Source organism: Sarcophilus harrisii, chromosome 6 (genome assembly GCF_902635505.1).
Source record: "Sarcophilus harrisii chromosome 6, mSarHar1.11, whole genome shotgun sequence".
NCBI classification, from domain to species: Eukaryota; Metazoa; Chordata; class Mammalia; order Dasyuromorphia; family Dasyuridae; genus Sarcophilus; species Sarcophilus harrisii.
The window spans coordinates 177,528,051-177,541,680 of NC_045431.1; the positions used below are offsets into that span (position 1 = coordinate 177,528,051).

General features: G+C 45.6%; 1 protein-coding gene across 1 annotated transcript in view; it reads right to left on the minus strand.

Annotated features, from left to right (window-relative positions):
- Window positions 1-13,080, minus strand: part of PDGFRL (platelet derived growth factor receptor like) — a 43,604-nt gene extending 30,524 nt beyond the window's left edge. Inside the window, exons 1-2 of the mRNA XM_012551934.3 lie at window positions 12,901-13,080; window positions 6,304-6,601 (exon numbers count right to left, since the gene is read on the minus strand). Coding sequence (XP_012407388.2) covers window positions 6,304-6,601; window positions 12,901-13,003 — 401 coding nt within the window. The 5' untranslated portion in view covers window positions 13,004-13,080. The remainder of the gene's footprint in view (window positions 1-6,303; window positions 6,602-12,900) is intronic.
- Window positions 13,081-13,630: the final 550 nt, after the last annotated feature.

The window sequence follows — 13,630 nt, forward strand, 5'->3', positions numbered from 1 at the left end:
AGATCATAATGGAATAAATAAAAATCCTTTCTTATATGGAGAGAGGATACATGCAACATCATCACTAACCATTCTGGAGAGCAATTTGGAACTTTGCCTAAAGGGTTATCAAACTGTACATATCCTTTGATTAAGCAGTATCTCTACTAGGTCTATATTTAAAGAGATCATAAAAAAGGGAAAGGGACCCACATGTGCAAAAATTGCTTGTAGCAGCCCTTTTTGTAGTGGCAGGGAACTGGAAACTAGTAGATGCCCATCAGTTGGGGAATGGATGAATAAGTTATGGTATATGAATGTTATAGAATATTATTGTTTTATCAGAAATAATGAGCAGGATGATTTCAGAAAGGCCCAGAGAGACTTACATGAATTGATGCTGAGTGAAATGAGTAGAACCAAGAAAACATTGTACACAGCAATTATGTGATGATTAACTTTGAGGATGTGGCTTTTTTCAACAGAGATGATTCAACCAATTCCAATAAACTTGTGATGGAGAGAAACATCTGTATCCAGAAAGAGGGCTGTGGGGACTGAATATGGATCACAACATAGTATTTTCTTTTTTGTTGTTGTGTGCTTGATTTTTTTCTTTCTCATTTTTTCCCTTTTTGATCTGATTTTTCTTGTGCTGTATGATAAATATGGAAATATGTTTAGAAGAAATGCACATGTTTAACTTAGATTACTTGCTGTCTAGGGGAGGGGTGAGGGGAAGGGAGGAAGAAAAATTTGGAACACAAGGTTTTCCAAGGGTGAATGGTTAAAAACTATCTTTGCATGTATTTTGAAAATAAAAAGCTATTATTTAAAAAAAGAACATCACAATGGTTGTTAGAGGGAGTCTACTGTCAGACACAAGGTCTGGGTGTGGTCTATTTTATTGGGATGGTCTCAAAAGAAAAAAAAGGCAAGGTAAGAAGGAAAAAAGCACTGGGAGAAGGGAGGAAGGAAGAGGAAAAATGGGGGAAATTATCTTACAAAATGGGGTGCATAAAAGAATTTGTGCAATGGAAGAGATGAAAGGAAATGAGTAACACAAACTCTCTCATCTGAATTGGTTTAAAGAAGAAAGAATACACATACTCACAGAGTTGAGTACAGAAATTCATCTTATTCAATGGAAGTGGAAGGAAAGAAGGGGGAAGAGTCAACTAGAAAACTAATTAAATCAATGAACAATTTTGTCAAAGTTGAAGGAAATAAAAAAAAAACCCCACAAAAATAATCAGCATTTTTCTATGTAGCCAACAAAATCTAGCAGGAAGAGATAGGAAGAGAAATTCCATTTAAAATAAGTACAGACAAAATAAAATATTTGGGAGAGCTCCTGCCAAGATACATATAGGAACTATATGAGCACAATCACAAAACACTCTACACAAATAAAGACTGATCTAAGTTATTGAAGAAATATTCATAGCTTATTGGTAGGCCAAATCAATGTAGTAAAAATTACAACACTACCTACATTAATTTACTTATCCAGTGCTTTACCATCAAACTACCAAAGAATTACTTTCTAGAGTTAGAAAAATAATAACAAAATTCTTCTGGAGGAACAAAAAGTCAAGAATATCAAGGGAATTAATTTTTAAAATGTGAAGGAAGGGAGCCTAACAGTACCAGATCTCAAACTATATTATACTATCCTTTATTTAATCAAAACAAATTTGGTACTGGGTAAGAAACAGAAAAATTGACCAGTGGATCAGACAAGGTACACAATATATAGAATTAATGCTCACAGTAATCTGATATTTGATAAACCCAAAGACCCCAGCTATTAGGGCAAGAACTCACTATTTGACAAAAACTGTTCAGAAAACTGGGAAGTAGCATGGTAGAAATTAGGCATAAACCAACATCTCACATTTCATACTAAAATGATCTCAAAGTGGATCCATGATTTAGACATAAAAAGTGAAGGAGGAAAGAACAAAAGACAAAGAAGTTCATGTGAGGTAATGCCAATAATTTTGATTATATAACATTAAAAAGTTTTTGCACAAACAACATTAATGAAGCTAAAATGAGAAGAAAAGCAGAAAATGGAAGAGGGGTGAATCTTTGAAGCAAGTTTCTCTGATAAAAATCACATTTCTAAAATAGAATCAGCATTGAGTCAAAGAATTGTAAATTAAAAGGATGACCATCAATTGCGGAATAATTTAATAACTTTTGGCAGAGGAATATAACAGAACACTATTGTACTCTAAGAAGTGATGAATTGGATGGTTTCAGAAAAATTGGAAAGATTTGAATAAACTGATGTAGAGGATAGTGATCAGAACCAGAAAAATATGTAACTAGCAATAATGTAAAGATAATCAAGTATGAAAAATTTAATAACTCATACAATGACCAACCACAATTCCAAAAGACTCTCATGCTATCTACCTCCAGATAGAGAACTAATAGACTCAAGCAGATTTTTCTTCTTTATTTTTCTTGCTTTTTCTTTGGAGGATGGGAACATGACTAATGCAAAAATATGTTTTGCATAATTACATGCATAATGGGTATCATCTTTCTTGCCTTCTCAGTGGGTGGGCAAAGGGATGGAATGAGGGAGAGAATTTGGAACAGAAAATATTTGTTTAAAAAGGATGTTTAAAAAAAAAAGAAAATTGCTACCATTTACAAATAGAGAACTGATGGACTCAGATTGCACATTGAAGCATATTTTCACTTTATTTTTCTTATTATTTTTCTCCTTTCCCAGATCATGGTCAATGCAGAAATATGTTTTGGATGATTTCATATGTATAATGGGTATCATCTTTCTTGCCATCTTAATGAGTAGGGAAGGAGTGGAGGTCAATGGAGAGAATTTGGAAGAGAAAATAAATTTATATTTTAAAAGGAAGGAGGAAGGACACACATATAAAAATATAGCAGTTCTTTTAGTGGTAAAGAATTGGAAACTGAAGAATGCCTATCATTTGGAGAATGGCCAAACAAGTTATTGTAATGTGATGGTACACTACTGTGCTGTTAAACTGATGCATACTTTCAGAAAAAAGACCTGTGTAAAATGATACAAAGTGAGGTGAGCAGAACCAGGAAAACAATGTACAGAGATAATAATAATATTGTTTACTTAGTAAATTGATCAGTACAATGACCCATCATAATTCTAAAGGACTCCTGATGAAAAATTCTGTCTTCCTTCAGAGAGAGAGAGTGAATGGATTCAAAGGTCAGATTGAAGCAGATTTTTTTTCTTTTTCTTCGTGTGTTTGGGGAATACTACTAATGTGGAAATGTGTTTTGCTTGACTACATATATTTGTCATGAATTTTATTTTTCTTGCCTTCTCAATGGGTGGAGTAGGAGGAGGAGGGAGAGAATTTGGAGCTGAAAAAAAAAGAATAAAAAGTCTTTGTGCTTTAAACAAAAGGAAAAAAAAAAAAAAGAAAAATCAACAGTTCTGGAGAGGCTGCATTAGAGCCTGGAATCAGGAGTTCAATCAGGAAGCCATTGCACCAGCCTCATAGAAAGGATCGTTTATCCAGAGCCAGCAGTACCCTACTATTTCTTTCCCAAGGTGTCTCCCCAACCTAGTGTTTCAAAGGAGTCAGCGCCTTTGGATTCATGATCCCAGGATTCAAAATTCAGGCCTAGGACTCATGGGCTGTGTGACATTGGGTGAGTCTTATAAACCTTTTTTTCCTTTATCTGCAAAGTGGGGCTAATGACCCCCTGTAGTACCCATCACTCCTCAGGAGCTGGGAAAAGTTGTGGACCACTTCAAGGTGCTGCAGAAATGTGGTGTGGTGTCATGATGGGCATTCTCAGTCCCATTGCTCAAGGTGTACAGCTCTTCATAGGTCAATCTTTGACCTCACACTAGTGACTCTCTTCCCTGGGGAGAGACTCCCCTGTACCAATTGGGAGTATGGATGGCTAATGTCCTCTGAACCAATGTCCTTTGAAGCCCCCAGTTTTGCTGACCAGCTTTAAAACTTAGAAGGGTGAGCAGAGGATGTATGATCATGTTGCTGCTCAGTGTCTGGGACTTCTGATGCTACTCTGTTCCTCCCTGCCGCCCTCCAGAACCCTTATTTCTCCCTTCTGAGGTGGCCAGCACAGCCTATTTTGTTTCATCTTTCCATTCTCTCTGTGATATCCTCTAGCTATGAATTCTACCCTACTCCTGACCCAAAGGGCAGCTTGGGCACAAGCTCCACAAGCACACAACCAACAATGGCAGACAATCTATCATTGAGGAACTCTATGACCAGAAATGGGGGAGTATGACAGTGCCCGTGACATAAGATTGAGGAGCAACCAAAGGCAGCCCCCATGAGGATCTGGGGTCCTTCAAATCCTAAGAAAATCAGGGCAAGGACAAGCACCCAGGGAACAGGGTAGGCATTCTGGAAGCCCATAGAGTGGGTTGGGAAGAGAGGGATTGGAATTTTCTCCACTGGAGGACCAGTCCCCATGAGACCACTTATTGGCACGGTAAGCCCAGTAAGCCCAGATCCTAATTCATATCAGTGTCTGTTTGCTCCTAGAGAGGCTGGCCTGGCCCCCAGACAGAAACCCACATGGGCTTCTGTTCTCATTGTCAAGTATCCTGCTGCCACTGAGGGCCGCTGCCCTTGGATAAAGCTGACAGCTATAAAATAGCCCCTGAATGCCATCTAGTGGACCCTGTTCTGACATCCTTCTGCAAAAGGCTCCCAGAAACCATTTGAATAGTAAGTGGAGGGCTCTAGAGAGCCTCTCCTGGTTCCCCCTTTATTGGTCAGACTACCCTCTCCAATGCCCATGAGGCTTCTGAGGGTCCTAATCCACAGAATTCCTTTCTTACCCCTCCCTGTCCCCAATACATACGATTACTGTAAAGAAGAAGGGGTAGGATGGCTAAGATGTCCCTGAGGGTCTCAGTTGCTCAATTCCTAGGAATAAAATCTCAACAGAACTTCCCAACTCAATGGAAAACCTTTTATGGGAAGCCAAGGCTAGCATTCTGGGCAGTTCAGGGCATCTGGGTTAAGGCCATGATACCCATGAAAAAACCAGGAGACTCCTGGGATGAATATTGCCTCTGACATTTTCTGGCAATGACCCCCTCTATGGGCTTTCCTGCTCTCAAAGAGAAAGGGAACGCCTACTTTCCAGGGCTCTTAGTGAAGCTCTAATGCCTATAAAATGCTTTTCAGGCCTTTTGAATTGACAGCTATTATGACTTACACGTGGGCTCTCCCACATGCAAATACCCCCCTTCTGGACCTTGGTTTCCCGAAGTGTAAGTGAATGCTGATGATGACCAATTCCAGTTCTTTTAATAACACCCCACACTCTCTAGCACTTCCCTCCAAAACCATGTAGACATTCATGGCTTGTTTTTGTGACTGCAAAGAGCTGAGCAGGCCCTCTCTCCCTAGAGCTTCCTACCATGCTAGCGAGGCAGGCAGGTGGAGGGACTGGAGTTCAGAAGGGGCAGTGTCACCCAGCTCATAATTATTAGTGCTTGGGAGAGAACCGACTTCCCTGATCACAAGCCCAGCATTTCTTCCCCAACTCCACACCAGCTGGCATGACTGGTGGCAGCCCAAGGGAGACATGGCCTAGCGGGCATTTCCCAAGATGTACCCCCAAATGGGAGATATTCATTTAGATCACAGATTCTTAAATTTTTTTCCACTTGCAACTCCTTTGTACCTGAGAAATTTTTACATGACCCCACATATAAGTATATAAAATAGGTATGCAAATCAAACATTTACTGATATTAAATCAGTATTTTGTAACCTCACATTCAGTTACAAGATCCCATATGAAGTTGTAACCCACAGTTTAAAAAGCTGGAATTTAGACCAAGATTTCTGCTAATTGGAATACTTTTACCTGAATGAAAGAAAGAAATTCTAGCTAAAAATCACTAACAGAATAAAAGAAACCAGAATTTCTCAGTCCAATAGTTTTTTAAAAATAAAAGAAATCAGAATTTCATAACTCCACATTCCACAAGATCTCATATGGGATTGCAATTCACAGTTTAAAAGGCTGGGATTTAGACGAAGATGTCTACTAATTGGAATAATTTTACCTGAATGAAAGAAAGAAATTGTAGCTAAAAATCAATATTTCTCACTCCAAGGTCTCTAGTAACTAGAATAGTTTTAACAGAATAAAAGAAATATATTCTGGCTAAAAATGAACAACTTTCACTCTGGCAAACCATTCTTTCCTTCCAGGTTGGAGGTCCTAGCCCTCCAGATGACCTCAATTAAGTTTGAGTGCAGAGGACAGATTTGGCCCACCAAGAGAAAACAGCAGGCTTACCTGAGCCGTGAGTCCTTAAAGGTGTCCAGGTACTCAGGGTAATGCCATTGGATCTTGTTCCCCTTACATCTCAGTTCCAGAGACTGGCCAGCGGCAAGACTCAGGGTAGCAGCTGGTTTCTGGAAACGCCCCTTCTCCATCACTTGCATCATGATGGATGAGGTTTTGGGCATGGTGGCTATGGAGTCCCTATCCTTCCCTGGAGCCAGAGTCGGCTTCCCTCGCTTATTGGCTGGCTTGATCTTGTTCTCTCCCGGTTCTTTGGGCCTCTTGCTTTTGGCAGATGTTTGGCCAGCAGCTGGAGGGAGGAAAGAATGATGCTGTCATATCAGGTCCTCTTGGAAATAACTGAGATTGCCCATGGCCAGATGAAGAACACAGGTGCATCGTCCTACTGGAGCCAGCCACCTCCCTCTTACTCTGTCATAGAATCAGGAGCTACACTGTCTCAGGAAGAGCTGGGACCAGAGAGAAAGAGGTCCCCACTAAAGCTGGTGCCCTTTCTTCTGTACCTATCATCCCAATGGGCTCCAGAGTCCATGGGCACTCCCTTGGCCCAATCACTCCAAACTGTATCAGCTCTAGGCTATTGGAAAATATTAGAATCAGAATGAAAGTCTGATTATGCTATAGGTCTCTCTATATATCTAGAATGGAGAAGGGAGTTCTTAACCTGATATTTGCAGAACCCAAGGTGGGGGTAATTAATCAGTCGGTCAACAAACATTCGTGAAGCACCTTCTATGTGCCAGGCATTATGCTAAGTGCTGGGGAAACACAAAGGCAGAATAGATTTCCTGCCCAATGGAGAAGCAAACAAGATATTTCCAAAGATCCAGTAAATTATGACTTTATTTTCCACTAAGTTGTTACTGAAATTTAACACTTTCTTCCATGATGAATGTAAGCTCATTCCTCTTAGAAGGAGCCCCCAGACTTCATGTGTTTGCCAAAAGGGGCCAAGGCACCTGCTTGGGACACTTCTCACAGATAACACTATATTCTACAAAGCCGAACTATTGGGTCCTTTTCACTTCTGTTTCCCCTCAAGGTGTCACAGTTCAAAGCTAGAAGGGACTTTAGAACTGCTTGGGCATTTTATAGAGTCCCAGAGAGAGCCAGGCCACAGCTCAGGTCACACAGAAATTAGAAACTCAGGCATTTCTGCCTTAATTGATCATTTGCTCACAGTGACACACATTACTGAAGCTCTGAAATACATGGGAAAGGAGAGTACTAGGAGTATGTGTGGGAATAAGGGTTAGACTTATGGCCCACCTTTGAGAAGTTGGGGTCCATCCTGCTCTTGGCAGGCAGTGTTAAGGATCTGCAGGCTGTCATGGGACATTGGAGAGATGTGGCAACTCCTGCTTGACACAATGGTCTAGAGTTAAATGGTACCTGGGAGCCTAAAGCATCCTGACACTCCAGAAGGGGAATTGTGCATGGGGGAAGGATACCTGACTTGGAATCCAAGTGGGAAGGCTGAAGGTAACAAGCTGTGCACATCCTTTGAAGCCAGCAGCCTTTCTGACACAGCTTCCTCATCTGGACAGGGCAGCTTGAATGTCTGCTGGCCAACCATCACATGGCACTTTAAGATTGGCAATGCCCATTGGGCACATTACCTCATTTGACCCCCACAGCCTTTGCAAAGAAAGTGGCCTAAATGCCCACATCTTCAGACCTACAGCTCCTACGCCAAGCCCACCCCTACAGAGATCAGAATCGGAAAGACACTGCTGGGATATCTTTATTTTTATGATTGGCAAGACCTAGAAATAGCAAAGAGAGTATGGCATGTGATGGTAATTAAATACTGCTGCTCTGCAACCCATGATGAATATGGAGGCATTTGAGAACTGATATAAAGTGAAGTGAGCAGAACCAGGAAAATAATGTACAGGGCGATGGCAACAATGTAAACGGAAAGAACAACAATTGATGCAAAGTGAAGTGAGCAGAACCAGGAAAATAACTTCCAGGATGATGGCAACAATGTAAACAGGAAGAACAACAACAAATCTTCTCCTTCTCCTGCTCCTTCTCCTCCCTCTCCCTCTTTTTCTCCTTCTTCCTCTTTCTCCTCTTTCTCTTCTCTCTCTGTCCCTCCTATCTTTCCTCCCTCCCTTCCTCCAGAGGGACCTCATTCCACTTTGGGGATGACTCTGTTGGGCAGGTTTTCCTAACTCAAGTCTTCCAACATTTTCCTCCTCTACCAATTATTCCCAGCTTGGAAGACTTAGCTCATGGCTTAATTTTCCTTCGCCTCAGTTTCCCCCATATGACATGAGGGAGCTATCTTTGGTGACTTTTTGTCCTTCCCTGCTCTTGTTTCTAGTAAGAGTGCATGTGTACAAGAGGACTGTGGGCAGTGTTACTATTGGGCTTATATCCCAAAGAGATATTAAAGAAGGGAAAGGGACCTGGTATGTGCAAGAATGTTTGCACTGGGCCTTTTTGTAGTGTCCAGAAACTGGAAAATGAGTGGATGCCCATCAATTGAGGAATAGCTGAATAAATTATGGTATATAAGTGGTATAGAATACTATTGTTCTGTAAGAAATGACCAGCAGGATGAATACAGAGAGGCCTGGAGAGACTGACATGAACTGATGCTAAGTAAAATGAGCAGGACCAGGAGATCATTATACACTTCAACAACAATATTATATGAGGATCAGTTCTGATGGAAGTGACCCTCTTCAACAATGAGAGGATCCAAGTCAGTTCCAATTGATCAGTAATGAACAGAACCAGCCACACGCAGTGAAAGAACACTTGAGTGTGGACCACAACATAGCATTTACACTCTTTCAATTGTTGCTTGTTTGTTTTTTGTTTTTCTTCCCAGGTCATTTTTACCTTCTTTTTAAATCCGATTTTTACTTGTGCAGCAAGACAACTGTATAAGCGTGTATATATTGTATTTAACATAAACTTTAACATGTTTAACATGTAAGGGATTATCTGCCATCTAAGAGAGGGGATGGGGGAAGGAGGGGAAAAGTTGGAACAGTAGTTTTTGCAAGGGTCAGTGTTGAAAAGTTAGCCATGCATATGTTTTGTCAATAAAAAGCCCTATAACAAAAAAAGAGGATTGTGGAGGTTCCCCCCTGCTTCCCGTCTGGAGGAAAAATACCTCCAGATAAGCCTGGGGAAGCCCATGGCTCATTTGGAGAGGCACATGTTTCTTGGATTTTCCCCAGAACAGGAGATTTCTTCCCTCCTCTGAGCTCTCAGGAGCCAGCCCCTGAGGAAGGAAAGCCTGTCCCACTCCATGCTGCCAGACCTGAGGGAAGGAGATGGAGAAGGGCCCCCACTCATACTCTTTCTCCAAGGCATTGAAAAAGCACGTGCAGACAGCAGAGGCTTTTTTAGGAAGTGGGGGATGAGATGCAGGGAAGTGGAGGGAGACTCTGGGGACAAGCAGAGGCTCTGTGTCTGCCACTTTTTGGCTATGGGCACTGGCGCTACTCACAGCAAATATTTGAACCCACCAGGCATGAAGCTGGCCCTAAATCCATTTCCTGGACAATCAGTGCATAGTCATCTGGGCCCAAGAACCATGCCAAAAGCCTGGAGGACCCCAGACAACAGAAGGGGTGGAAACGATCTGTCTCTCAGATTGAAGCCCTCATCCAATTTCAAGCAGGGCGCTTGATGTGGGCATCCTCTGCTTACACGTTGATGGCTAGGGGAAGGTGACAGCCTGGATAGGGCAGTAAGGAGGGGAAGTTGTCTGCAAAACCTCTGCAGGCAGGAAGCCAGAGTACACAGATTCTTCTGTTGAGCCAGCACCTCCAACTGCTCCTTCAGGCCCCACTGGACCCTTCACCCAGGTCGGCTCCCGGTTCTGTAAACTGGTATAAACACACACACACACACACACACACACACACACACACACACACAGTCAGGTCTTTTCCCAGGCACCATCTGGCCAGCAGACCTGAACTCAGGTTTCCTCACAGGCCCAAGGCTGGCACAATTGTTCTGTGATGGGCATCGGCAGAGGCTTTGCTCTCCCAAGTGTGTGGCTCATGGTACTGAACCTGCCTTTGCATAGGCTATTATTACCGGGCAGATGCTGGGCAACTCAGAAAAGGAGGCACTGGTTAGGATCATGGTCCAGTAGGGCAGTTGGACCTGCCATCTTTTTATGTAGCTAGTCAGAAATAGCAGAGATGTGATCTATCACTGCTCCTTCTGCCTCCTCAGAGCAGGTGGGCACCTCATAATCCTCAAAGAGCTAGACTCACATGTCACCAAGCCTCATGATCCCCTTTGTGAGAGAAGACAGTGGGTATTATCATCCCCAAGTTAGAGATTGAAAAACTGAGACCCAGAGGGGGCAATGGGCATAGGATTCCGAGTCCAGAGTTGAAAGGGACCTCACAGGCCACAGAGCCCAATACTCCCTCTCTGCAGACGAGAAGAATGAGACTCAGAGAATCATGTTCCTAGGAGTAAGACTGCGGCGGGAAGGAGCCTTAGAAATGAACTAATCCAACACTCTTATTGAGGAGATGAGGAAACTGTGGCCCAGAGGAATTAAGTGACCACAGATCAGATTTAGCCTAGAAAGGACCTAGTCCAGCCCATTTTTCAGAAAAAGAAACTGAGGCATGTAGAAGAAAGACTATCAGCCCTGTAGTCCCCATGATGGAAGAGACACATCCACACTGGCACACACAAGAGTCCTGGTGGCCAGCAGGAGGCCAGATGGCAACCTTCCCAAAACATACCCTCTTGTTGGTGGGGTGGGCCTTTCTGCAGGAGGACGTTCTTATTCCCCCAAGCAAAGTGAACTGCCCGGCCAGGATCCCACAGCTGGGAAATGTCCCAGCCAGGATTCACACGCAGGCCTCCCCAAGCCCATCTAGCACCCCCTGGCGGCCTCTGCCATCTCTGCGGCAAGCACCCTTACCTTCTCTCTGCAGTCACCATAAACTACATTTGTTATATCAAAGACTCAGGAATCAGAAGGGACCTCCAGGCCCCCATGGCCCAGCCTCCAGAACTGGAATCCCTCAATCTCATTCCCCACAGGTGGGCCCTCCATTCTTTACTCCCCACCTCTCCAGGAAGCCTCTTTAGAAGGCTTTCCTGAATCCAGCCTCAATTGGCCATTTTGTTATTCCCCTCCTCTCCCCCAGTCCCACAGCCACATCCATACAACTGCTAATTCTGCCCTCGGGGGTCAAGCTGGCAGAACAGGCCTGATCCCAGCTCCAGGGGACAGCTTCTGAAAGCCCTGAAGACAGCACTCACATCCCCACCGAACCCTCTCTTTTCTAGGAGCCAGAGCCCAGTTCCTTTAAACAGTCTCCACCATGAGACCCAGGCTCCAGGCCCTTCACTGCCCCGGTGCCCTGCTCCTCCAGCCTCCTGTGGCTGCTCTCCAGGGGAATGTGTCCAGATGAGGTGGGATGCAGGCAGAGGACAGGGGACCTTCCCTCTTGTGTCTGGAAATTGGCCCCTGTCAATGGAAGCCACGAAGACATCTGCTTCTTTGCATGTTACATCTCTCCTGCCCTCAACCACTGTCATGATCACTGTCGTTGACATTATAACCTCCCTTTTTTCTTCCTCCCCCTCCTCTTCCTTCTTCTTTTCCTCCTCTTTTCCCTCCTCCTTCTTTTCCTCCTCCTCCTCCTCTTCCTCTTCTTTCTCCTCCCTAGCAAAGTCCTCAGGAGAACAGGACCAGAAGGCTCCCCCAAGGCATGCTGGGGCATCAGGGCACAGAGGGGACCTACCAGTCTCTATGCCTTGCCTCAGGTCCTCTGCCTGCCCCCATCCTGTCACCATGGAGTGCCTCAGCTTTTCTGGGTGCACCTGCCCAGCTGCTGCCCCCCATTCCAGCAAAGGCTCCCTTTCTCCCCCAGCCCAAGCTTCTCACTTCTCCGTCCTCGTCCCTCCTCTTCCCCTGCCCCCCAAATGCTCCCCACCTCCCGCTGAAGCCTTCGGGGAAGAGGAATTCAGCACCTCCCCCGCAGCCGATTCCACTTGGATCAATTCTGGGGGTCAGCTTTTTTCGCTTTGGGGAAAGCCCTGCAAAATGTGCTTTCTGGAGTCAAAGGACCTGGGTTCAAATCCCCCACCCTGTTACTGGCTGTCCCGGTGAGCTCGGGCCAGCATCCATCACACACGCCTCCCCGGCCTTTTTTCCAGGTCGGGCATCGCATATTGAGATAGGGAGAGGGAGCTCCCAGCTAAGTGCGGCAAACTTCTTGCGGTCCCTCCCTGGCCGGACGCGTGCAGCTCGGACAATCCAGGGAGAGGGTGGACCTGTCCCCTCCTCACACCTCCCACCCAAGGCTTCTGAGCCCCCACCACCGCCTCCAGGGTGGGAGAGCAGCTGCAGGGGTGGGTGGCAGGCTCCGTTCCCAGGAATGGGGAGGGAGGGCTCCCTTCCCCCCCCCCCCCCAGACACGTGGACACGGACTGGACTGGCAGGGATGCGTGGATGGATTAGACACGGCGGTAGTATCCAGTTTGGGGGACTCCATCCTCGGCGGAAATCTGTGCCGGAGCTCGGAAGCCAATGTCCCCCCACTCCCAGCCCGCAGCCCCCCACTTCAGTGCAGCCCTCACCTGCAGACAGTGCCTCTGGCAGCAGCAGCAGCAGCAGTAGCAGCGAGGGGACGAGGCGGGGCCCCCCGGACCGCAGCATCTTCCTCTGCAGCCCCAGCCCCATCTCCGTGCTCAGCCCCAGCCGCCTCCCAGTCCCCCCCTGCCAGGGCAGAACTCCGTTTGAGAGTGAGTTGGTCGGCTAAGCGGAGGGTTCCTCACCTGCCCTCTGGTGGCCACTCTCGGGAAGGGCGGAGAGGAGGGACTGGGCGGGCCCCTGGCTGCTGCCCCGGGCTCTTTGTGGACTCGGAGACCGCCAGTCCCGGCAAGTGAGAGAGGACACTCGGCATCAGCGGAGGCAGGGACCTGCTCAGGGTCACCTCTAGCAGCCAAAGCCGGACCGCGGACTCCACCTGCACCGAGCCCTTTGGTTTTACAGGGGAGGAAACTGAGGCCGCAGGAGGGGAAAACACCTGCCCAAGGTCACTCCCGGGTAAGTGGCACGGCCTGGATGCCAGGAATCGATGTAAGCTCCTCTGGCTCCTATCAAAGCCATTTTATAAACAAGCTCCGATTAAGTACTTGCTGGGTGCCAGGAGGTTTGGGGCACTCAAAGGCCAAAGGAAAATAGTCCCCAAAGCCTTTGGTGCCCCCAGTCCTACTGCTCTTCTTTGGTCCTCTCCTTTATTCTCACTAGCTTGTTTGTCCGCGCTTATGGGCATGTTAGGGGAGATCCCATTAGACTGGAAGCTTC